General features: G+C 42.4%; 2 protein-coding genes across 2 annotated transcripts; one reads left to right on the top strand and one right to left on the bottom strand.

Annotated features, from left to right (window-relative positions):
- Positions 1-6474: 6474 nt before the first annotated feature.
- LOC131883446 (voltage-dependent calcium channel type A subunit alpha-1-like) lies at positions 6475-24377 on the top strand (the record flags this gene model as incomplete). The annotated part of the gene is made up of 30 exons (XM_059230921.1): positions 6475-6684; positions 6789-6928; positions 7929-8062; positions 8214-8369; positions 8441-8658; positions 8812-8915; positions 9810-9925; positions 12807-12959; positions 13742-13963; positions 14085-14313; positions 14687-14891; positions 15179-15456; positions 15727-15780; positions 17389-17725; positions 17799-17911; positions 17994-18254; positions 18367-18457; positions 18541-18596; positions 18833-19034; positions 19107-19271; positions 19634-19744; positions 19856-19939; positions 20020-20202; positions 20272-20363; positions 20445-20753; positions 20820-21127; positions 21195-21301; positions 22121-22210; positions 22638-22801; positions 22880-24377. Coding segments are annotated over 30 exons (6024 nt in total), but the record flags the coding sequence as incomplete, so codon positions are not given.
- LOC131884140 (uncharacterized) lies at positions 24196-24888 on the bottom strand. Its single transcript, XM_059231808.1, has 2 exons — positions 24499-24888; positions 24196-24429 (listed from the first exon to the last, which is right to left on the bottom strand). Exons 1-2 carry the CDS (start codon positions 24856-24858, stop codon positions 24223-24225), a joined length of 567 nt encoding a protein of 188 aa, XP_059087791.1. The 5' UTR covers positions 24859-24888; the 3' UTR covers positions 24196-24222.
- Between the last annotated feature and the right edge of the window lie 311 nt (positions 24889-25199).

Here is a 25199-nt window from a genome sequence, read left to right as displayed (position 1 = left end):
TCGTTGTGGAAAAAGAAAGTTTCGCAGGAAAGAGGCCCTCACAGAGACCAATACAAAACACTTTCGAAACTTTAAGCTTTTTTGCCTTTGGTCTTGATAAGAATAACGAATCACTTATCAGCAAGTATGTCACTTCGATTCAGAAAAATTAACCAGTTTAGGGGACAAACGCTGGACGCACTTCCGTCACTGAAAACAGCATTGGGCTGGAACTATGTATAATTTAGGGCATGCTTTGAAATGTTTTTGACATCTAGATTGAATCCAAGTGTGAAACTGAATCGGGCATATCTCAAACTATTTAGTGAAAGAAATGAAAGTTTCTTTATTTCTGGTGAATATTATTTCGCACTCTTCTCTTGTAAGTGCAAGGTGTGAAAGTGAAGATTCGAACTGGTTTTGCTTTTGAGTTTTAAGCCATTGATCAAATAGAGTTCTTCAGTTCATCATTCGGCGCTAAATATTGCAGCAGGAGCAAATTAAACAAGGAGCTCTGGGTGTTCAGTTGTCGAGAGTTCCATTTAATGGAAAATATCAAGGTGACCTTGTTTTCAACTTAAACCATCAAGGCCGCCAGATGCAAGGCAACATACTCAAAAGATTCAAATAAGCTACATGGCCACCTAAGGAACCAAGAAAAGCAGCAAGTCATTTGTTAAGAACTTGGATGCCAAGATCAACCAAGATCATTATCAATGAACACCACAAACTCATTACTTATCAGGTTTTCTCTTAGCAAAAAGCCAATTGCCAATTACCCAGAGGATGATTACTGTTCAATCCTAAAGTCCGCTCAAGCTAAGGTGCTGAACTTCTTGGTCATCCACTTTGCTGAATTCAAGCTAACCTCTCTCCTTGATTTGAATATTCTTGATAACATTATGTGGATCATTTTGGTTGTTGAGGCATGGAAGGTTCCCATTTGCAACTTTATAGCTCTGAAGTGTTTGGTGACGGCGGCCTGGAATGCTGTTTTCTTGCGCATAAGCGAGGATTGTCCACTCAGGCACTGTCTTATTGCACCAGATGGAGCCCACAGTACTTCTTATTGAGCGATGATTCCGTAAGTTAACTTGAGCTTGAAATCGGGCAAGTCTTTTTCAATTTTTCTTTGCTCCACAATTCATTCGTTTTTCGTTGCTATTGTATTTTTTGTCGAGTTTGAAGATTCCGATTTTCACTTACACATAAACAACTTAAAATAAGTGTCTTAATCCAAGTAGAAATTTTGATCTGGAGTCGAGCCTTCAGGAAATTCGATTGCTTGAATTTTTGAACCTAACGTCTGTTGTAATCTACTAAGGTGAAATCCACTTCTAACATTTCAACCAGAAAGTCATAAAGATACGATACCACAAACAAGGTCAGTTATATAACCTGGCATTGGACGGAAATCATGCAGGAACTGAATTTGTTTTGGATTTTTTTCCATGCTTACGGATTTGGTGCTTTGGCTCTGTGTCGACCCAATTGGCCAAGTAACTCGAAGGTTTTTTCGTTGCCTGTTAGTTATCACGTGTTGGATTTTCCGATTAGTAGGAGTTAGCTGTCCTTCATAAAAAACAGCACTATATGATGGTAAGACCAGTCACAGGTGGTGGTTCATTATTACACTAACAAATTGGATAGTACCTTATGTGGGCAGATGGTCTATGTTGTCAATGACAAGAGAGGTCGGAGGGTGATGGTTGCTAAGTGACAGCCACTCTCAACCAACATCTAAACATACCAACAAAAAACTACCAACGTGGTAATGTAGTTGTAGTTTGTATGACTATTCAATGAAATCTCTAAAAATCTCCTTCTGGCAATGAATTGCTTGCTAATTGATGGTTTAGTACTTAAAATGTCGGTGCAAATATCCTTGATCACGCAACCTGGAATATTTGTTTCTAATTCATTTACGTTATATTTTTGCCGAGCAACACTGTTTTCTCATTATTTCAATGGATTGAAGGTTCATGTCCGCCAAAATCTTCCTTTTTTAACATTAGAAAGAGACAAAAGATTCATACGGTAGCGGATCAACAGATCCCCTCTCGTTATTTTGATATTGCAGTCATGTATTTTTAAGTAACTTTCTCCTCGCATTCGAGTTAAATCCAAGCCACTTAACTGCAGTGTGTCAAAACGGAAATTACGCACCAGCTCCCTCACAATCGCGAATACTTCGTTGGAGGTTTTCACACTACGGTTGCCATAAGTTTTTTTCCTCCACGAGGGAGTCATCATCTGAAGTCAAAGCCTTCCCTGTATGCTACAAAAGGGCAAGTCAAACTCATTTACTTGAGAGAACTATCCATTCTCTCCCTCCCTTTTTTTAACATCCCTGGGATCTCCTCATTTCGTCTTTGACAACCTCGAGCACCCGCAGTTGGCCTATATATTCCCCGAGTTTGCCCCCGTTGCTGCCGGAAGAAATTTACCGACCAAAGGAGGCTTGAGTTCCAATTTCTCCTCATTCAATAAGCAGGAGTAGAAAAACCATCCATTTTAGCGCATCTCACTCTCCATCCCGCCTCGTTTTACTCAACGCAAGGAGGGACGGACATAGGGGCGTACATTTCCTTTCCTTGGTTGGTTCGGTCGGTCGGTCCATCGTTCGTTCGTTCGTTCATTCGTTCTTGATTCGCTACGCTGTTCCATCTTCTTCGGAGCCTTGGAACGCAAAGTACGGCCCTCTGCGCTGAAAAGGACTAGATGATGGTGAGTCTTGCGAAGCTCCTTTGTAACTTGTCCTTTGGTTTGAAGCCACTCAAGAGGAGCTAAGCTGAAATACCAACGAGAAAGCGAGAGTGAGAGTGAGACAAGTCAACCCTAATAGCAGGCCTTTCGTTGGGGAAGAACCTTGATGGTCGCTCACTCCATCAGTCGGCGAGGGAACCTCGCTCGCTCCTCCGCTTGAATGAAGTCGCTGTGCCAGGTTGAATTTGGCCTTGTGGGGCTTCGGCTGCCCCCTCCGTTTGGACCAAGGAAGTATTGAATGGATGGTTGGTTGCTTGCCTTATTGGAGAGAAAGGTCGCCGAATTTACAGGACTGCTTTTAACGGCCTTAGAAGTGTAAGAGCCAGGCCAAGTACGTAGCGAGCAGAGCCTGAGCGCGCCGCAGTCTTACTAAAGGACGGAGACACGAAGACGGGAACGAGGACGAGGACACAAACACATTCAAGAGGAGCCTCTCGTTTGCGAGTGGCTGAAGGCGACGAGGATGACGACGAGGACTTGTGAGCCGCACATTGATCTCCAGTTCCTCGAGAAAAGACCCTCCGGGCCATCCCAATCTCAGAGGACACGACGAGTGAACGAAGGGTGCTTTTGATCTCAAGGATGTTCGCTGTCTTGAAGGCAAAGGATATTGTATAGCTCGTTGCAGTGGTACGTTCCATTTAGTAGTAGGAGCCCACTGCCCGACTTGGTTTTCAAGCTCATCCATTGTTATGTCGCTGTCGGTGAGCAGTGCATGATGAGAAAAGAAGAGATCGCCTGAACAGTTGGGCCAGTTTGCTACTGGTTGAAGGACTCGCAACATCCAAAGGCTGGGCTGTTCACGACAACTTTTGAAACAACTAGTTGTTGTCTAGGAAGATGTCCTTGCCTAACAATGCACACTCAACAAGCGGCACCATCCAGCTCCCTTTACCACGTTGTTAGAAGTTCGTGATAACCGTGTGAAGGCAATGAAAGTCGACAATCTTGAGTGATCCTCAACCACACACATGGTCTATCCATAAAAGTGGCTTATCAAGAAATGTGAAGCAGCCTGGCCGAGTTCTCGTCTCTCTTTTGAGTCATCAATCATCATTGTGAGGTGGAAAGCGCATCATCTTTCCCTCTTTCTTTCTCTCTCGCTCTCGCTCTCTTGTTGATTTCATCTCAATCTTCCGGCTGTGAGGTCTCATTGTTGGCCTTTGCACTTCCACGCATGATTAAAAGAGAAGATGAATGATTCGGCTCCATCAAGACTACCGTACAAGTGAAACCCAATCAAGATGCAACTCATGGACCGACCCCTCAAACGTTGGTTAAGATGATGATGACGGCAACGACTCATTGATCTAGTTTTATTTCAATGTAAGACTTTCTTGTGTGTGTCTGTGTGCTTTTGGCTACAAGATATTTAACCTAGAAATATACATTGTGTACTTAGATATCTAGTCTTAGCTCCTTTTTGTACTCTCCTTCATGTGTTATTGTCTATCATTCTGAAAGTTCGTTTCAGATTCCCGCTTTCCTCTCATCCGTTGTCCATCCTCGTATGTAGCTTGTCCCTAGATTTACAATATCTCTGATCCCGTTATACTGGATAATGTGTTCCTAGTTTGACTGTCCATCTACCACGAACTCGATGTTGATGAGCCAACAAACCTGTGCGCCAAGTCATAATTGAGACTAATTGATCCGTACCAACTCCGCAGTTAAGTTCACGACGAAAAACTCCCAGATGTAATCCCTTTCCAACAGGCAAAATGGACTTGTTTCTTCGGCACCATTAGCAACCAACAGATGGCAGTCTGACAACAGACGCAGGCATCAATTGTTCAAACCAAATCTGTTCTACAAAGTAAAGTAATTTTCATTTTCAACCTGTCCCACAGGTTTCATGGCCAAGTTTTGTGAAAAATGTGACGTGCTGTGTAATTTATCCATCGGATAAGAGAGGATCAATCATTGGATATTGATCTGAGATCCACGAGATAGTAGCCGTGCCTCACTGTAAACAGGGAGATGGTCCTCTAAACTGGCCTTTATTATGTTCGTCACGCTCACCAAGGCCAACACTTTGGATCTACGTACTCGTACGTCCTTGTTCAATACACCAGTGGGTAGCGTAGATCCCGATCGATCGTGTCGGACTAGAGACTCGAATTCGTGACAACCCAGATTAACCTAAACAAATACGAAAAGGCTCAAGAGGATCCGAAGTGAGGCGTTTGTGGTAGTTTTTTCCCGACAGTACTGGCTACAATGAGCGGTAGATCCAAGTTTGGGAACCCCCTGGTTGGTAGAGAGTAAATGGACCACAAATCCCGATTAAACCACTTAGTAACGAGTCTACGTGTAGAGTCCTAATTACAGAAGAAAACAATACTGATTCTACCCCAGGAAAGATGGTATGATTTGAAAAAGAACCCCCGACTAGAGAACTGAAAGGTTTCTTTTCAAAGGTAATCCTCAAGATCTCAAAGTGAAGTGACAGGTCCAAGGTTGAACATTTCTACTTTTTGAGAGAAAGAATGAAAAGCTGTGAAGGAAAAAAGACCACACGAAAGACCAGGGTATTGGCGGAAGATAGTTGAGATGGTCTGCATACACTAATGATAAAAAGACTTTGCCTTTTGCAACAAAAAATCAAATCACTGATGCAAGAGATTGGCTGAAGAAATCATTATAACGCCGATTGGTAGTAGCTTAACGAGAAACTCGATGTGAATTACTTTTTGCTATAAAAAGGCACCAAGCCATGTCAAACTATGTCCAATAAAAAAAAGTCTGTTTTATGTTTAAGCCGGATCATATAGATCGACTTCCATGTTTTATAATCCCATTTGCAATTTTTTGTCAGTTTCGTGGCATGTTATTTAAAACTGATAAATGAAGATTATGATGCAATTTTTTTGTATCGAGCCATGCTCAACGTGCGTATTGAATGATGCGCACTTTTCAATTCATTTGTCAGTGAAGGCTGCACTGACAAAACCAGTGCATTCAGAATCACACATTTTCCTTTCTATTTGTCACTTCACTATCTCCAAAAATATGAGCTAGAAAAGAAGCTTCTCATTGCATTTTGCACACACACAAAGTAGCTTCAGTATTGGGTTGTTACTTCATAGCATTTCTACTCATATGGTATTCTCCGCTTTAAATTTACCAGTAGTTATCAAGCTCATTTAATTGAATGATGTGGTACCGTTGTTTTTTTTGCTTTATTTCACAGTTTCCATGTCTCCCGTACATACTCTCTGTATGTCAGCAAATTGTTTAATGGCTAACAGCCCCCCATGCATTTTTGCCTTTTTTTAATCAGGTCTTTTGAGAAACCCTATCGTTATCACATATGTGTTTGTTTTATGTCGAATTATAATGTGATAAGCCAAAGTTGAAAAAATTAGATGAAGCATTTGATAATAACTTCAATCAAAATGGCACCTAATAAAATACCTTTAAATAAAACAACGCACCCAATTTATTTCTATAATACATTGTCGCAGATCTGATGTTTTCAAGGACTGCTATTTCCTGGGTCAAAATGGATCTCATTAACCCGTTTGGATCGTGCATTTTACCTTCAGGCCTTTTCGTGTCATCTCGTGGGAGTGGCGACCATTGACCGGGCGTCCACCCTGTTAGATTGGTGAACGTGCCATGGACGAAGAGGAAGAGGGAATGTCTGGCATGGGCCGGAGTGCAGGGGTGGGAGGCATGTCGTCGGGTATGCCCGGCGGGTCTGTCCCACCCACCATACCCCTGGCGAAGAAGAAACTAGGGCCGGAAAAGAAGGAAGGCCCCACTTCACTCTTCATTCTGAGTGAAACCAATTTCATTCGACGGGCAACCAAATTCCTTATCGAATGGCCGCCTTTTGAGTACACCGTCCTCCTCACCATCATTGCCAATTGCGTTGTTCTGGCTGTGGAAAAGCCTCTTCCCAATGGAGACAAGACTGAATTGGCCAGACAACTGGTAAGACATCAACTTGCCCGACGATTAGATATCTGCCTTGGATTCGGATCCGTTCTTTCTTCCAATCGGCACCTCGATGAAAACCATTGCAAACTCTTTCACAGGAAGCCACCGAGTCGTACTTCTTGGGTATTTTTACCGTGGAAACGAGCCTGAAAATCTTAGCCCAAGGTTTTGTTCTCCATCCGGGGAGTTACTTGAGAAATATGTGGAACATTATGGACTTCGTGGTAGTCGTTACAGGGTAAGTGACTCGCTCGCTCGCCCACTACGTAGGCTAGTGGGTGCGATCCAATTGCTGAGCTGATGCGAAGGTTTCCAGCCATTGAGGGAGGGGAGAAGAATGCATTGTTCTAAATAACTCCCGGGATGTACTACCCATCTTCCTACGTGAGCACAGCCGTCTCAATTCGTCTTGTGTTCTCCCAAATGGATTCAGGTTAATGACTCTCCTTGTGGAGAAATCCCTGCCCTTCGATCTGCGCATTTTACGTTCGTTTAGATGCCTAAGGCCATTAAAAATGGTTTCCAAGGTCCCAAGTAAGTAAGCGTTGATCTGTCGACCGTCATTCATCATTGAAGCTCCTCGCCACTAGGAGATGTTTTCGTCCTAAGATTAGGTCGTTGACCGAACCAGTTGAATTTAGTTGTTTTGTATCAGAGGAGCACCAATATTTTCAAAATTTGCTCTTGCCATGGATCAGAATGGGCTTGGGGGCATTTCCACTAACTCCCACTTTCCGTCCGGTATCCCCCATGACTCATTTTTGAACAGTCCATAACACGTGTCATTTGGAGATCGTTCGTAACTTGTAATTGTACTTAGGTACTCTCTTAGTGTGACAAGACCATCAAATTCTTCACGTACTTAGCCAGTTTGGTCACTCACCTTGGTACAACTTTGAATACAAGTAAGAGTAAGTCTACATATTCGGGTTTGACACCTAAAATGTAACAAATTCGTCATATTGTTAAGATGAGTTGAGTTCTTTCCCTCTTGCAACGGGGGCAATTTTTCCTTGAGGTCTTTTGTCCCATGTTCCTTGACGCTGAGCTCCTTTTTGGGCAGCATTATTTGGAAGTTATGGACATTTTTGGGGCCATATTAACTTCGGGGAATGTCCCTTCATCATTTGAATTGTATTGTCCTTGAGGAGTCAATCAACGAGGCCTTTTTCAAAGCAGCCTTTCCTTCTCACTTTGAAGTAGTGTTTGAGATGTAGTTGGATCTGATTATTCTGTAGATATATCACTATCCTTACCCCGGAGGATCCAACCATGGCCGAAGAAGAGGAAGATGATGCCAGTGGTGTGGATCTGAGAACATTGAGAGCCATTCGGGTTTTGAGACCTCTCAAGTTAGTGTCAGGGGTGCCAAGTGAGTACTTTTTTACTAGTTTTTTGTGCAGAAGTGTGCAGAAGTTTTTTCGAATCGACCAATCCTGCCAAAAACATTGAGCTACTTTACGTTAAAATGCATAATCGACCAATGGCTCATTCTTGGCTTGTGGCCTTTGGTTCCTTTATAGGCTTGCAAGTTGTTTTGAAGTCCATATTTAAGGCGCTGGCGCCTTTGATGCAAATTGGGTTACTGGTCATGTTCGCCATTTTGATATTTGCCATTATTGGCTTGGAGTTTTACTCAGGAGCTCTTCACAAGACGTGTTATAGCATCGAGGACTTGGGTAAATATTCCTATCGAGAGAAATGGCCCCCTTCCCCGTGATCTGATCAAACGATTTTGAGTCACTTTCAGATTCCATGGTCATGGAGGGGAGGAAGCAAGTCCCTTGCAATGCAGACGGTCCATCGGCTCCCCCCGGGAGCTTCAGCTGTGATCCAGAGACAGCGATCTGCCTCGAGAAATGGGAGGGTCCAAACTACGGCATTACCTCTTTTGATAACATCATCTATGCTATGTTAACAGTGTTTCAGTGTGTCACCATGGAGGGCTGGGTGCCCATTCTATATTGGGTAAGATAATCTCTATTCAGATCAGAGATGTACGGATGAGTTTTTGAGCGAAACGGACAAGTTAAATCTTAGGGACAATTCTTCACAAAGCTCGACCAACCTCAGAATATTTTGAGAAAATCGTGACGCTATGAGTTTCTCTCGCTCTTGCAGACCAACGATGCCATTGGTAGCTCCTTCAATTGGGTCTACTTCGTACCTCTCATTGTGATTGGGTCATTCTTCATGTTGAATCTCGTTCTGGGAGTTTTGAGCGGGTAAGAGTCTGGAACAGTTTGATCAATTCCCATTCATTGAAACACTTGGATAACTTGTTGGATGTATATAGACAAACGCGACCGCTGAAAGTCGGATCGGTTTTTAGCTTTTGACTTTCATAACTTTCATAACGGTTTTCTTAAATTGAGAGCACCTTGCTAATAAAACTAGGTTCACTAAAGAGCTCTACCCATTTCGCATGAGAATAAAATGATGGCTACCACGTATGTCCTACCACATACTTGAACGGACAACTAGTTTTAACTTGGTTGTTTCTTATCATTGAAACGTTGGATTGATTGACCTCCAAAAGCATTTGGAATAAATACTGTCTACATGTATGCTATGACAAGTATTGGCCACAATCCTGTTTATGGTACCAAAGTTATTGACTGACTCAAGGGAAGACAATGCCCAATCCTTTGAAAAGATTTTCAATGCATTCGAAAGATCTCAATCCCCACTTCTCAATGACATCTACCTACCCCTCATGTGTATCACAGAGGGGGAACTGAGTGCATATTATCATGCTTGTGTCTTTTTTGCTTACGATCTCTCGTTCTCTATCTTTTCTTATAACCTACATCTCACTCCGATCTGCATTCGGCAATCCCACTCTCGTGCCTTTCTTTCAATCCCTCACTCATTCACTCACTCACTCACTCATTCACTCACTCACTCACTCATTCATTCTCTCACTCGCTCACTCACCCGTTCATCCGTTCACCCGTTCACTCCATGATGATTTTGCCGATCATTGTGGCTGACTTGATCTACTCGTGCAATGCAAATCGTGCGAATATCATCGTTCTCCCATGGTCACGCCATTGTGCCATTCGAACGGTGCTGATGATGACGACGATGATGATGATGATGATCATTGGGCAAAATAGAGAGTTCAGTAATGAGCGCACGCGAGTGGAGAGAAGAGAGACTTTCAGAAAGTTAAGAATGAAGGAGAACTTCTCGAAAGCATTTGAGGGCTATTTTCAATGGATCATCAGAGCAGGTGATACTACTACTGATAAGTAGACACGGAGTTGAGTAGTCGCGATAGTGTATGTACTATTATCAATACATCCAGACCAAATGTAATTTACTACCTTTGTAATGTTGTACTTACTACTGTCTCACTTTTCGCCTTTATGTGTGTGCGTGTGCATTCAACTAACTGTTTCAACCTGTCTTATTGGGGACATTGGTATTTGCGCTGAATGCTTCAATCTTTGTTTTTTGCAAAACCCCATTATTCCTGTTTGGTTCATGATCTACGTAAAAGAAAAAAAGAGTAGCCTTTGAAACAGAGTACCGTTCAATCAAACCAATTATGTCTCTAATAGAATGATCTTCATTTAGATGATTCCCACAACGTTTCAAAACCCAAATCAACCTTGAAAGTACTCGTCGTAGATTTGATCCTTCCACCCACTGAAATAGTCTGTTTTGATCTTGCGCGAATATTCTTTTCTTTGTCTTCTCATTTATCAATGTATTCGTGTGGTCAAATGTATTCAAAGCCCCGTTTTCTACTTGCTACGAAGTAATGGCGGTTTTTCCAAAAGCTACTTTTTCTAAAGATGCGTACCTCCATTATAAAATTCTTACCTCATTACTCTACTGTAAATGTACCAACGAGTGGAAAACACGTATGCAGGCTTTACAAAATGACCTTGAAGCAATAACGCTTTTCTTGTTTTGGTGGATTGTGTTGAATACCCCATGCAAATACTAAATATAGTTTTGCAGTAAAATTCTTTAGAGGCTGGTTTCTATGTTTCTACCCACTCATCTTTCGTTTTCGTGTGCCATCGAACTGACGCATTCTTGTACACCGTGGTCCCATTTTACGGTTAAGTGTTTACTCAAATGCCAAGACATCTAGAAATGTTTCTCTTTGTCAAAGAGACAAACGGAACAACTTTTGAGAAACACACATGTTTAAAACTAGCTCAGATAAGTGTGTAAAATGACTTAAAGTCCATTAAATTGCATCATTGTCAACATAGTCAATCAATATTAAACGTACGTTATGTATTGACGTAAAATTTCATAAACTTCTATTCGGCAGATGCTTATCTATTACAACTTGAAAGTTGTGTTTTACGCCTTAAAAGATCGAAAAATGGCCTAATAATATTTTCTAGTTATTTCCAAGGCATATTATTCTCTTTTTCAATAAAACGACAAAATATAACATTTCTTTCATTTTCATTAAGATTTCTTTAAAAGCTAAAAGTAGCAAAAGTCACTTAAAGCTTACAAATCATGTAAAATTGCCTACGTTACACTATTCTATCATGTTCCTGAAGTATTTGAACGATATATGTGACTGTTTAATATTCAAATTTATCCATTTTTGTAACAATTAATCTCTACGTACTAACAATGTTTTTATTCAACGTCAATATAATTATGTCAAAATTCAAAATCAAGCTTGAATAAAGTTTTAATTGACAAATATGGCATCACAATTATGAAATATAAGTTTCAAGTTATATTAGAAACTATTTTCCGATTTTTGCTTTTTTCAAAAAATTGAAATATTTTCATTTAAAATTTAGGCATAGAAAAAGAATATTATATTTCTTGGCAATTGCTTTATGATATAACCGGAGCAATTTGTAGTCAAATTTGATGCAAATGCAATTTTGAAAGCGTGATATCGTTTTCTCAAATGATTCGGATAAAATTGTAGTTGTAAACGCAAGTAAGGTTACTCCAAAATCTATTGATTACGTTTTTAAAAACATTATCGCTTTGTACGTTTTAAGTGGATTAGTATACTAATCTGAGCTAACATTCGAGATGATATAAGTTGTTCCTTTTGTTTTATCAGTGTTACCACCGTGTGTACTTGTAGTACTCTTATACAGCACTGTATTGTAGAATTTGGAACATGACTCGGAAAAATTGCATTCATTCCAATCATCATCGTGCTTCATAATAAGCATTGGTTGCTTTCAGCGAGATTGTTCCTCTTAAAAAGCTCGATACATTTATCAGACTTAGAGATGAATAAGAGACATTTGGATCAAAGTGGGTACATTTAATCTTAAAAGTGATTAGCAAATGGTTCAGAAACCCGGTTAGTAAGTGGATTGTACAATGTCAGCAAGTCTGATATGAACTAGCATAAAAACCGGGCGATTTAGTGATAAACTGTTTGATAAATAGTTGACGGCACGGAATCATTACAAAGTGAAACCGCTTTGAATGCTTTGAAAATCAACATCCTTTGTTTAAAAAACGCATTGACATTTTTGTTATCAGTTTTAAACTCCTCACTATTGTTTTTAAATCTTTTTTGTCTAACTACGGAAAATTTCAGATTCCAAAGCTAATTTATTAAAATAAAAAATGTTTCAAAAAAAACCTTGGCTTGCTTTTGAAAAAACAGCTTTTGTGTTTGCCGCCATCGTTGCAAGTTTTGGTCTCACTTCTATGGTATTTGCATACATATCACGTATCTTTGTCCGATATGATAGGATATCTCTGGACCATTTCATCATCGGCATGGTCCATTCCCGTTGAAAGTGTGTGAGTGTGTCTTTTTGAACTTGAAGTCCCTCAGGGCCCATCATCCCCATCGACGTTCGTCCGTCCCTTCGTCCGTTGGTTGGTTGGTTGGTTGTTACGTTCGGTTAGTTCGTTCGTTCTTTCCTTGGCTCTTTGGTTTGTTTCCAACGTATGTTCGTGTTGGTCTCATTCCTCCTCTCTCTGTGTCTCTCCATGTCTCTCTTTCTCTCTCTCTTTTTCTGTGTGTGTTTTTGGTCCAAGTTGAAGTTGTGCGGTTGTCTGTATGTACCAACCAAGTACTGTACCCTCTACAGTAGAAGCCTTAGACCGAAGTCTGACTTTGAACCAACTTTTCCACTTTTTCTCGTCTTCAGAGGAAGTGATCCTGAATGAGGATCGGACCACAGAGGAGGAACGCCGATATATCATGGAGGCTCGAAAGAGAGCTCTCCAAAAGAGAAAGAAATTAAGAACCTTGGGAAAGAGCCGAAGCACCGACTCCGAGGACGAGGACGAAGAAGAAGAAGGTAAATAGGAAACGAGAAATCCCAGATTCTCTTTCAGTCCTTTTTGTCTTACTTGTCGCCCACCTTGCCAAGCTAAAGGGAAATAGTCAGCCAGAATGCTGTTGATGATGATGATGATGAGAATGATCATCATGATGAGAACAAACGTGCCTCATTTCGAGAACTTGGAGGCCAATACCGTAAAGTACAACAACGCTTAAGACCAAACGACCTCTTTTTGAATAGGCGCCCGATGGTACACAGTGCAGTGCGTATATACTCGAACGTACGAGTACGTATGGTGCATGGAACCGGTTGTCGAGATTAGTTTTGCTCGAAAAGCGACACAGCTCTCAAAGTAGAAATGGAACTCGTTCAGTTCCATCCTGTTTGCGTACTTAAGCGTGCCAGTAAAGAAAGGCTCCTTTAACGAGTTGTGCGCTTTAATCCCTTCCCTAACCAATGCTCACTCTTAACTTTAGAGGAGTAAAGATGGGAGATAACTTTGGCAAGGTATTCATACGTTCGAGAGAATCTCCAACCTTGGCTTGGTTTTGAGTTTAGACAATAGGGCCAATGATGGATTGAAAGGAAATTCCTGGCTGGACCGGGTTACGAAAGTATTGCTCACGTCAAGTGTCAGACTGAGACTTGAATGTAATTGAATTAGAAAATGCTCAAGTTACACCCAAAGCGAGCCTGCCTATCAGGCACCCAACCAGCCGTGCAAAAACCATACCAGGATCTCGAGCTCGAGAGTAGATCTAATGCTATTTCTGGTCTTGTCTCTGTCTTATCTGTAGAACTGCTGAACAAGAAGAAGAAAGCTCCTGGTTTGGCATTGAAGAAAAAGTTCAAGAAGAATTCGGATTTCTGGGTCTACGAGAAGAAAGCTCGCTTCTGGATTCGCAAGACAGTGAAGAAGCAATGGTTTTATTGGTTTGTAATTATCCTGGTGTTACTGAACACGTGCTCGGTGGCCGTGGAACATTACAACCAGCCTCACTGGCTCTCCGAGTTTCTTCGTAAGTGGCCTTAATCGACCCCCTTTTTTGGTCTTCGCTTTCGTTCTAATACCGTACATACACACACGGACAGGCACACGCATTGCATTCGTTAACTCGATTCGCTTCCTTTTCTTTCTAGATACTACTGAGTTCGTGTTCCTGGGGCTATTCATCTTCGAGATGTTTCTCCGCATGTGGGCCCTGGGATTGCGAATCTACTTCGAGTCGTCGTTCAATCGCTTCGATTGTCTGGTTATTTCGGGCAGCGTGTTCGAAGTGGTGTGGACTCATTTCAAGCCCAAGGCCGGATCCTTTGGCCTCTCTGTCCTTCGAGCCTTGAGACTTTTGAGAATTTTTAAAGTGACAGTGTGAGTATCAATCTCTCTAAGTGGATCGAGCGTAAAGAGGCTTTAAAACGATAGGACTGGATAGTCCTTTTATTTGATTGGTAGGAACTACTCGGGGCACATAATGGGCACGTACAAGAACAGTAGAACTTCTAAGGTAGCCTGGCGTCAATGGAAAGTATTCCAAAGGAACCGAATCTTGATCGAAAAGTACAAAGAGACGGATGAAATCCCATACACACATACTCTGTTCCTGCTCTTTATTGGTTCTTCGTCTCCTCTTTTCATTGTTCTTCCTCTATCACAACCACCCCATCGTCCGGCTGCGATGAAGATCCTTTGCTGGCACCTTCCGTCTTATCATTTATCAAACATTTTGCTTCGCTCTTTCCAGATATTGGTCTTCCTTGAGGAACTTGGTGGTCTCTTTGTTGAGCTCCATGAAGTCCATCATCTCGCTGCTTCTGCTTTTGTTTCTTTTCATTCTGATCTTTGCCCTCTTGGGAATGCAGCTCTTTGGAGGCACATTCAACTTTCCAGATGGAACACCACCCTCCAACTTTAACTCTTTTTCCATTGCCATGTTGACTGTGTTCCAAGTGAGTTCTTCTCTTCCTACATATAGTACTACAGCATGGCGGAGACGTGGGCACGTATACACAAAAGCTCGCAACTTTCCTATTCTCTTTCAACTGAAATTCAATGGCCATATATCTAGTTCATTACACTGCAGAGAGAGTCCACTCAGTCAGTCAGTCAGTCCGTTAGTCAGTCTCTATCCTGGAGTCTGTACCACACGTTGGTCACGTTCTGGGACCAAAGATTGAGTAGCAGAAGGCGAAGAAAGAAGATCATTTAATATTCCACGTTTGCTCTCTTATTTTAGATTCTCACCGGAGAGGATTGGAACGAGGTCATGTATCACGGTATTGAGTCCCAAGGTGGGGCTCAGGCTGGTCTCATCTATTCTTTGTACTTCATCTTTCTGACCATGTTTGGTAACTACACTCTTTTGAACGTGTTTTTGGCCATTGCCGTGGACAGCTTGGGACAGGCTCAAGAGATGACAGCCTTGCAAGAAAAAGAGAAGGAAGATGAAGAGGCCAAGGAAGCGGCTTTAAGAGCGGCTTATGGACCCATCCCACCGGGCCCCAGAACAAGGGAGTGAGTATGCCCACTACTACTTCCCAATACGCACACACGTTCCTCATTCAATAAAGGGTTCGTCTCAAGTATTTCAACTTCATGTTCTTCACACACGAAGTCTATCGTGTCTTGCCAAACGAAAACCCACGTGTAGTGGTGACAAAAGGCGACCAAATAAATACATCTATCCTCAATGCAAATCTAGAGGCCTTGAAAAAGATGGGGAAAAAAACCACTGGCACTTTGTTAATAACCAGGGCATAAAAATGACACCCCATTGATTTTCAGTGGCCATAAAATGGAGATTTCAGAGGATGAACTGGCCAAGATAATTGCAGCTCAGTGAGTTCTTTTGCTAGATTTTTCTTTGTGGTTTTCTTATCTGAGACCGTAATCTGAAACACGGAGAGGATCCGATGAACATATACATAACTCTCATAACAACATCATAAGCAATACTGTAGAATTGAACAAATACTAGGTAGTTGCAGCCGATTTCCAACTTGATTCAGTATACAATCTTGTATGATTGATTTAAGGTCATTCAAGACTTCGTATTGTTTGAGTGAATTCCATTTCTCTACTACGCATACGCTAACATCTCTTCCACATCCTTCTTTCCTCCCATCCTCAGACAGACATACAGGACATGTACAACAACTGCATTCTTAACATAGTCGAATCGATCACAAACACCTAATCAAGATTCTTGAAAACACGATTTCCTTACTTGGTTAACCTTTCGTTTATGCTTTTCTTTTCAAAAATTATCTCAGAATGAATATCTGAGATTCCAACAACAAAGGTAGAAACTTTCAGATCTAGTTCCCACCTCATCAACGTGACAGTTACGGGGGAAGGGGGGAGGGGGCGTGACATACTGGAAAAAGTTCCCAAATTCAGACGGGTTTCCATAAAAACTCTTGAGATATCAAACATGAACTTTTGAGCAGGACACAGAAGCCGATGGCACTTTTTGCGCTCAAGTTGATTCTGTTGATGTATTCTCACTTCATGTAAGATCAAGAACTATCAATAAAGATAAAGGCCTAACCTTTGGGGATCCCTCATTCGAATTTCTATCGACGCTTCTTCTTTTGAAGATGATGTTCCATTGATCTCTAGTTTTCCCGCTGTATTCACTTGATCTTGTTTCTCTGTATGACGAGCTCATCAAGGCGTGAAAGGGCTCGAGTTCATCGGTGATGAATTGCATTACTCTATCGTTTTGCCTGTTCTGCACATTATATCGTAAAGAGACGTTTTGACTGAGCCGGGTGCTGCGTTCATTCGTGAAAACCTAATTTCTGACCTGTGGGGTCCCATTTTCGGTTTGAAGGCAAATATTTTTTCAGATTACGCCTACAAATTAGCATATTTGATCAATTGATTCGTATATTTTCATTGCGCCTTTTTTGCCTGCATCTATCTATATTTTTTGACTTAACTCCGATTCAGATATGTTGACCATAAACTACATTGAGTACGAACAAAAAAAACGAACAAGACCCAGACACAAACGAAGGAAAATCGTACTTGAATTTGTACAGTAACTTAGAAACAAATTTGAATACTGTACAGATTTGGTGATGTGGAAATCCAGTTCAGTCCGTATAGGGCTTCCTTGTGATCCTCGCCAAGATCGGACTTCCTTGGAAGCTCTCTGTTCAAACAGGAGGACATTGACATGTTATTCAACCAATGAATGAGATGGCTCCAAAACCAATGGAATAAGTGCATGATGATCTTTGACGCAGAAATCATCTTTCTACATAGCTTCGAATATTGTGTGATCGTTGGCAGAAAGTTGCTAAGAACACATCCATACGCGGCACGACCTTAGAGTGTACAGACTTGGCTGGCTCATTTGTTTTGGAACCCCTCTTGTAAAAATCCCATCATGGCCTTGTGAAGCTCAACTTTTTCTTTCTTTTCGATGGCCACGTTTAGACGCGAAGAAGAAGAACGCCGGAAGGCTGAGGAAGCTGCGGCTGCGGCTGCCCGTGCTCTAACGGCTGAAGAAGAAGAAGAGCTTGCCAATCGACCCCCACCCGTCCTGCCCTATTCGTCCATGTTCATTTTTTCGTCCACGAATAGCTTTCGCTGTGCTATTCATGCCGTCGTCACGTTTCCCCTCTTCGACGTAGTCATCATGCTGGTGATCATTGCCTCGTCCATCGCTTTGGCTGCCGAAGACCCGGTCAACGCTGACAGTAAACGAAACAAGAAGCTCACCTACTTTGATTATGGGTTCACCTGTGTCTTTGGCATTGAAGTCCTGTTAAAGGTATTCAATGAGTTACACTTGTTGTGTATTCAAATTGAAGTCTTTGACCATGACTTTCCCTTGTTTGCCGCAGATTATCGACTATGGTGTGATCTTACATCCCGGATCCTACCTTCGGGAGCTATGGAATGTCATGGATATGCTAGTGGTGTCTTGCGCCATCACCTCATTTGCCATGGACATGCTGTAAGAATGGGCAAAACTTTTGTCGACCGATATCGGCTCAGTTCTAATGCTTGTTGTTTGCTTGTTTCGCATCAATGGATAGTGGAAGTGCTGGTGGTGAGAATCTGAGCACAATGAAGTCCCTCCGAGTCCTGAGAGTATTGCGTCCTTTGAAGACCATCAAGCGTGTACCCAAACTCAAAGCAGTCTTCGATTGCGTGATCAACTCGTTAAAGAATGTGTTCAATATCTTGGTGGTGTATCTGTTGTTCCATTTCATTTTTGCCGTCATCGCCGTGCAACTCTTCAACGGCAAGTTCTTCTATTGTACCGATGAAAGCAAGGAGGACGCGGAAGAATGCCAGTGAGTCCTACTACGTACAGAAGTACCGTAGATTTGAGGTCAACAATGACCTGGCTATTGCGTTTGATCACATTCTTTCCTTCATGGACGATTCTGTTTCTGACTGTTCCAGGGGCGAATACTTTGTGTATACTGCAACTCTCGAGGGCCCTCCTTCAGTGACCCCGAGGCTTTGGCGAAGACAAAAGTTTCATTACGACAATGTGAGCCGGCCAAGTTTCTTTCATTCTTGGCCAAGGCAGAAGTGTAGAGATAGTACGAACCTTTTTTTGATCATTTTTTCCAGGTTCCAACCGCCATGCTCACTTTGTTTGCGGTCCAAACTACGGAAGGATGGCCAGCGTAAGTAGACATGTAAAGTAGACGGTCCGACGAGGAAACAAAGCAAGCAATGTACATATTCATCATTCCTCGAAGGAGCACACACAAACTGTGAATGGAAGAAGCCCTCTTAATGAGCATTCTGCGATCCGTTCCGGCAATGACGTGGTTTCGCTCCCTATGATGCTCAATTGAGTGGTTGATTTGAAGTAATGGTTTGCTAATGGTCAGCCTGTCCTTTTCTCGTCACTTTCCAGTGTCCTTCAGCAATCCATGGCGGCTACTTTCGCTGACCAGGCGCCCATTTCTCTTTTTCGGGTGGAAATGTCCATCTTCTACATCGTCTACTTCATTGTTTTCCCTTTCTTCTTTGTCAACATCTTCGTGGCCTTAATTATCATTACCTTTCAAGAGCAAGGAGAGTCCGAGTTGGAAGAAGCCGAGATTGACAAAAATCAAGTAAGCTTGGCCAATCTTTCTCTTCGTTTTCTTTCTGGGAACCAATCTGGATTGGGACTTCTTTTGCTTCAGAAATCCTGCATCGACTTTGCTATCAATGCAACGCCTTTGGAAAGATACATGCCTGAAGAGCGGGTTGGATTCAAATATCGTTTGTGGCGGATTGTCGAATCCACACCCTTTGAGTACTTCATCATGACCCTCATCGTCTTGAACACCATTCTGCTAATGATGAAGGTGCGCAACCTTGATCATTCGTACGCCGAGACAATGACCGGTTACGGTCCATTCACTCCACTACTCCATTTTTGAATCATGACTCTCTTTTAGTACTACCAACAACCTCAAATTATGGGTGTGGCACTTCATTACATGAATACTGTATTCACGGGCTTCTTTACCGTTGAATGCTTCTTTAAAATTTTGGCCATGGGGTTGAAGGTACTTGCAGATATCGTTTTACGATTGGTAATCACACAATTCACCCTACTATACAGTAACCTTGATACACCTTGAAAACTAGTCAATTGTTGGTACTGTACGTACATGTAGCCCAGGTACGTTATGTAATTTAGAGGCACACCTTCAACATTTTTCAGTACCATGGTGCCCCACCTCTACTCACCGACATTCTCAGCTACATGAATCTTACCTTCACCTTGTGTTTCTCGGTCGAATGTGTTCTCAAACTCATCTCGTATGGTCCGACGGTAAGGATTGGAAGAAGGCTAATGAACCTAGATTCGGTTATGCACTAGTAGCAAATGCAATGTCCCCTGAGTCTCTCGCAATGCTTGAGTCAACTATTCATCCAATTTCAGAGCTACTTCAAGGATTCCTGGAACATTTTTGACTTTGTCACGGTTGTTGGCAGCATCGTGGATGCTCTTATGGTTGAATTTGCTGTGAGTGTTCACCAAGCGTTTGTCATACATTTCATATATTTCATCCATCCCCCTTCAACAGAGCTCGTTGTTTGTTCCAGAAAAACTTTATCAATGTTGGATTTTTGCGTCTCTTTCGAGCTGCACGACTAGTAAAGCTGTTAAGGCAAGGCTACACGATTCGGATTCTCCTTTGGACGTTCGTCCAATCCTTCAAAGCATTGCCTTATGTCATCTTACTGATTGCCATGCTGTTCTTCATCTATGCCATCATTGGCATGCAGGTGAGTACACATGCTTATTATGTCACTTAAGTTTCATAATAACGGTAGAAAGTCTTCTTCTTTCATAAGGTATTTGGTAACATACAATTCAACGCAGACACAGAGTACAACCGGCACGTCAACTTTCAAACCTTTGGTGCCGGACTGATGGTCTTGTTTCGGTGAGGCGAAAACCCGCTTTTTGAATCCTTGAAACATCGAAGCTAACATTGCTTTTTCGCTTTTGACCCAATCCGTGATAGATGCGCCACTGGAGAAGCCTGGCCGAGCATCATGTTGGCTTGTGAGGCGGGTAGCCCGTGCGATCCAGCCTCCTACAAGGTCAATGAAACTACGGGCAAGGTCATCGATCCAGATAAGACCTGTGGATCGCCGTTTTCGTACACCTACTTCGTGTCCTTCATATTCTTGTGCAGTTTTTTGATGCTCAACTTGTTCGTGGCTGTCATCATGGACAACTTTGATTATCTCACCCGCGATTCATCCATCCTTGGAGCACATCATTTGGACGAGTTTATTCGAATTTGGGCCGAATACGATCCGAGTGCAGAGTAAGTCCCAAGGGAGGCACTTTGGTGTTCATTCAGATCACTTTGATAACTCTTAAAACAAATTAGGGGACGGATATACTATACGGAAATGTATGATATGCTGAAAAACATGGATCCACCTCTGGGATTTGGGTCCAAGTGTCCAGATCGTTTGGCATTTAAGAAACTGATCCGAATGAATCAACCCATTGACGATGAAGGAATGGTTCATTTTACCACCACGTTGTTTTCCCTGATTCGCGAAAACTTGAGCATCAAAATGCGAGCGGCTGAGGAGATGGATCAAGCCGATCTTGAGCTCAGGGCCACAATCATTAAAGTTTGGCCTTATGAGGGCAAGGAAAAAATTGACCTTCTTGTTCCTCCTCGAGAAGGTAATGGGGACATGTTTACTCCCGGGATTCCAGGGCCTGACTAACCTTTTGATGGTTGTGTCCGTAGAAATTGGACGGGGTCGTTTGACGGTCGGTAAGATTTACGGCGGATTACTCATCCTGGAGAATTGGAAAGCCACGAAATTTGGCAAGATCCCCATCTCCGATGCACAGGTAATATGTCGCAAAATGTATTCATATTTGGCCTTCTTTCTTTAGTTCCAACACCAGGGGCCCACTCCTTGCTTCAAGGACGCTCTGTAATAAATAAACATTGATTTAGTCGTCAGTATGCAAATAGGGAGGCCAAACATGACTTTTTTCAAGAACTCACAACTTTTCACTTAGAATTTCTGATCTTGACAAGTGCACATGGCAAATGAAGTTGTCAATACTAGCCATATCAACAACAACATACAAGACCGACATGTACAAATCAAATTTAGCTTGTGCAGTACATAATTCCATGACCACTTTGCAGAATTGTTTAACGTAGATATCATGTTATATCAATATCGGCACATAGATTTTTATCTCAAACTTTAACAGGAGATCACTCCAAGAAAAAGGAAATGTAAAAAGACGATGTAACATATGGGGCATTGGAGAGTCAGCGTTATCAATTTTGAAGTCGAGCCTATCCAATCATTTGACGTATGAAGCTAATTGTTGTACACTTTAAACATCCAGTAGGAGAAGAGTCAATAGTGATTTCATATTAGGTCCCTCTTATCATACAAAAACGAAACTGCAAATTGAACAGGACAGAAGACGGGAGCGAAAGCTCATATTTACATGAACTCAACACAACTAACCGATTGTGACAAAGTTTTGTTTTGTACGTACATTGCCAAAAACCCTTGAAAAACGAAGATCTTTTCCATCACGAGAACAAGACTTTGATTGTTAGATGGGCAAAAGCCGGGATCAAATAAAGCATTGACAAATGCCAGGCATATATTTTGTATGCTGTCGTCTTATTACTCCTCACAGAAAGGCTCGCTACTCCAACGAATTATGGGTCTAAGTATACCTCACGTGAGAGAAGATGATCTGGCTGGGTTCTCCAATGGTAGAAAAAAGGTGAGTCTCGATTTTTTAGGCCAAATTCCAATTCCAAGATTTAACAGAAGATAAGTGGATCAACCAGCCCATGTTAAAAGACATTCACTTTCTTTTTGTCCCGTTACTTGGTTATTATGTTTCTGGTTTTTGTTGTACTTCAGCACCCTTTGGGTCTTTTTATATGAGTTATAGCAATGTTATGAAATTATGTCATGGAGTTTCCATTGCTATTGAAGTCGTTACAATATTTTCAATATTTAGATGCTTGACACCCCAAAAGACAGGAAAGGCGGGGAAGCAACGGCAATGCTATTGACAGTATGTTATTGGCAGTTGTTGAATGTGCTTGGTAACCGAATACTCCAAAAACTATGCCACCGGGCAACGTTGCCGATGTATAAATCTCGTGTTTTGTCTTTGCTTACATATTCTATTCTTTGTGTAGGCTCCTCCAGTTGCCAAACCAGTAATCATGGACAATGACTCTCTTCGATCATCCTATAATGATTCCCCTATTCATTCACCTGATGCCAATGAATACTTTGGGAAATGGGATAGCCGAACTCCAAGCCCTCGAACGCCCATCATGGATGGGATGCCAATGCCAGGGTAGAGAACATTAATCTTAATTAAATAAAACTACTCATCCGTTGACTCCCTACATTCGTTATTTTCTTCCTTTGGCAGGCACATGTTCAATGCGAAATGGAGGAACAGGAATCATGTTCCATTGCCGCGAGAACAACCTCCAGTTCAAGATAATTGGTATCGTGACGATTGGTTCAACAAACAGGAGCAATGGCAAATGGACGACCCGTACGCAGCTCAGTCTCGAAGCTATCAGTATCATCGAGATGCGGATGATCGTCAAATCACTCGGTTTAGGAGTCCCTCTCCGGAGCGTTCCAGGTGGACAAGTAGTCGTGATCAAGTTCCTTGTCAAAACCGATCTTTAGATCGAGGAATGGGTGGCTTCCAAGAAGGGGCAAAAGTGTCTTTCAATCTCGATCTTAACCGGGAATTACCTCCTCCGCCCTCCCCTTTCGACAATTTTGGGAATCAGCAATCCCAAGGGTTTTCTAGCCTCTCTTCGCGAGCCACGGCTGCGTTTCGGGCGGCCGCCGGATTCTCCCGCAATAGCAGTGGAAGACGGCTACCTCAGCCTCCACCCGAAGTTCAAAAGGCTATGCCCATGCCTCTTCCTGTCACCCCTCTTCCTCAAAATATCAAACCGGAGCGGTTGAGCACCAGAAACCGTCGTCTACCCATGATACCCTCTGATCATGTCAATGGCGGGACCATGGCTCACAATCATTCCGGATACAACCAATCCATAACCAATTCCATCTTTGGCCTGGCGAAGAAACTCACCAATAGCTCCAGAGACTCCAATGGGATTAACTCAAGGCATAGAATTATGGACCAACATGACCACAATTTCTCTATGGGACCAAACCAACTCAGAAACTCCACTTCCTTTAATAACCAGTTTGGCGTTCGGAGTCGACCTGGCCGTGGCGCAATACTGCCCACCGTGCCCACGGCTGAGGTCATGCCGGGCAGGCGTACTCTGCCCGATCGAGGGGTGGCTTTAGGGCGCTCACAAGATGTGGAAGTATTGCCCCCATTGTCCAGAACGCCATCTATGCAACATCACACGATCCTGGAAGTGGGGCGTGGGGTGAGGAAGTTGCCTGTGCCTTTGGTTAAAACAAGCTCTCGATCCAATGGTGGTGGTCCTTTTGAACATATGATTTTCAATCGGAGTTTGGACGAGACTACCGATAGTGCCAACCCAATGTCTAGCGAGTGGACTTGACATATACTATGTGTTATGCTGATTTAATATTGCTGTACCAATCTCAGTGGAACGTTGGACTTGTTGCTTCCTATGGAAGGGACCTAAATGTGCTTGATGTGCTTTGTAGTGTTTTTGAGAAGAACAACGATAGCAATAATAAAGAGCACTAACCCGATTGTTATGAGTTAAAAAGGCCGAACAGTTGGATGCAATAACTTTATTGGGAATCTTAGGCAGCTGTGGTCAGTTGACAACATTGAAGTCCATGCCATTTCTCGGTGCCGCAGTCGTCTTTATATCCAGATCCGCATCGACCAAAAGCAGCCTCATCGCGACGATTGCATTGGATCTTCTCGCCATGGTATCCATATATCCAATAGCACGTTCCAGTTGATTTCAATTTAGCATCAGCAAGATGTCCATGACAGCACTTAGCCTAGAAAACAAAAAAGGACCTGTTCCAGAAGAAAGTCAGGACTTGTTGATAGCGTGCTGTTCCTCCTACGATGTGAGTGGTGCCGCCACAATCATGTTGAAGTCCTGATCCACAGGCACCTTGCAGCAACATGCTGTCGTCATGGGCTTGTTGTGAACAACTAATGTCTTGACCATGTTCGCCCTTGTACTCCAGGCAGTTCTCATAAGTGTACTCGGGCATCTTGCAACAGAGCAATTGGTGCCATTGTCCACTGTCACAATCGTCTCTCCGCCCAGATCCGCAAGATCCCACGACAATTTCATTCGGCTCGCATGCGTTCATTTGACCGTACTTGGCTCCCCTCCACATGCAGCTGTCCGTAGGGACCTCAATGTTCTGGGCCCAAACTAAGGTAGTCAAGAATAAAACACAAGCGAAGGCCTTCATATTGACGACTGAGTTTTGACATGCAGGCACTCGACATTTTATGTATGAATTCTTATCGTCATAGGTTATGATTATCTAACTGGAGATTCATGTCTTTGGAGATTGAAACATGAGATTGATTTTCATCCATGAGAACTGTGCCCAAATAGGTGAAGCTTATAGGTAAGTGTAGTTAGTATAGGATTATACATTCTTGTCAAATATTAGAAGACCTGTAACGACTTAAGTTTCATATATCAATCTGGTAACGACAATTCACTAGTTTCGATCATACTCAAATGAAACTCTCATTTCGGGGACATCAATCACTTTTCGCAATATTGCATCTTTATCCGAACTTT

The sequence above is a fragment of the Tigriopus californicus genome, chromosome 7, assembly GCF_007210705.1.
Source record: "Tigriopus californicus strain San Diego chromosome 7, Tcal_SD_v2.1, whole genome shotgun sequence".
Taxonomy (NCBI): Eukaryota; Metazoa; Arthropoda; class Copepoda; order Harpacticoida; family Harpacticidae; genus Tigriopus; species Tigriopus californicus.
Note: the sequence above shows the minus strand (reverse complement) of the source record. Positions and strands in the feature narration are given on the sequence as shown.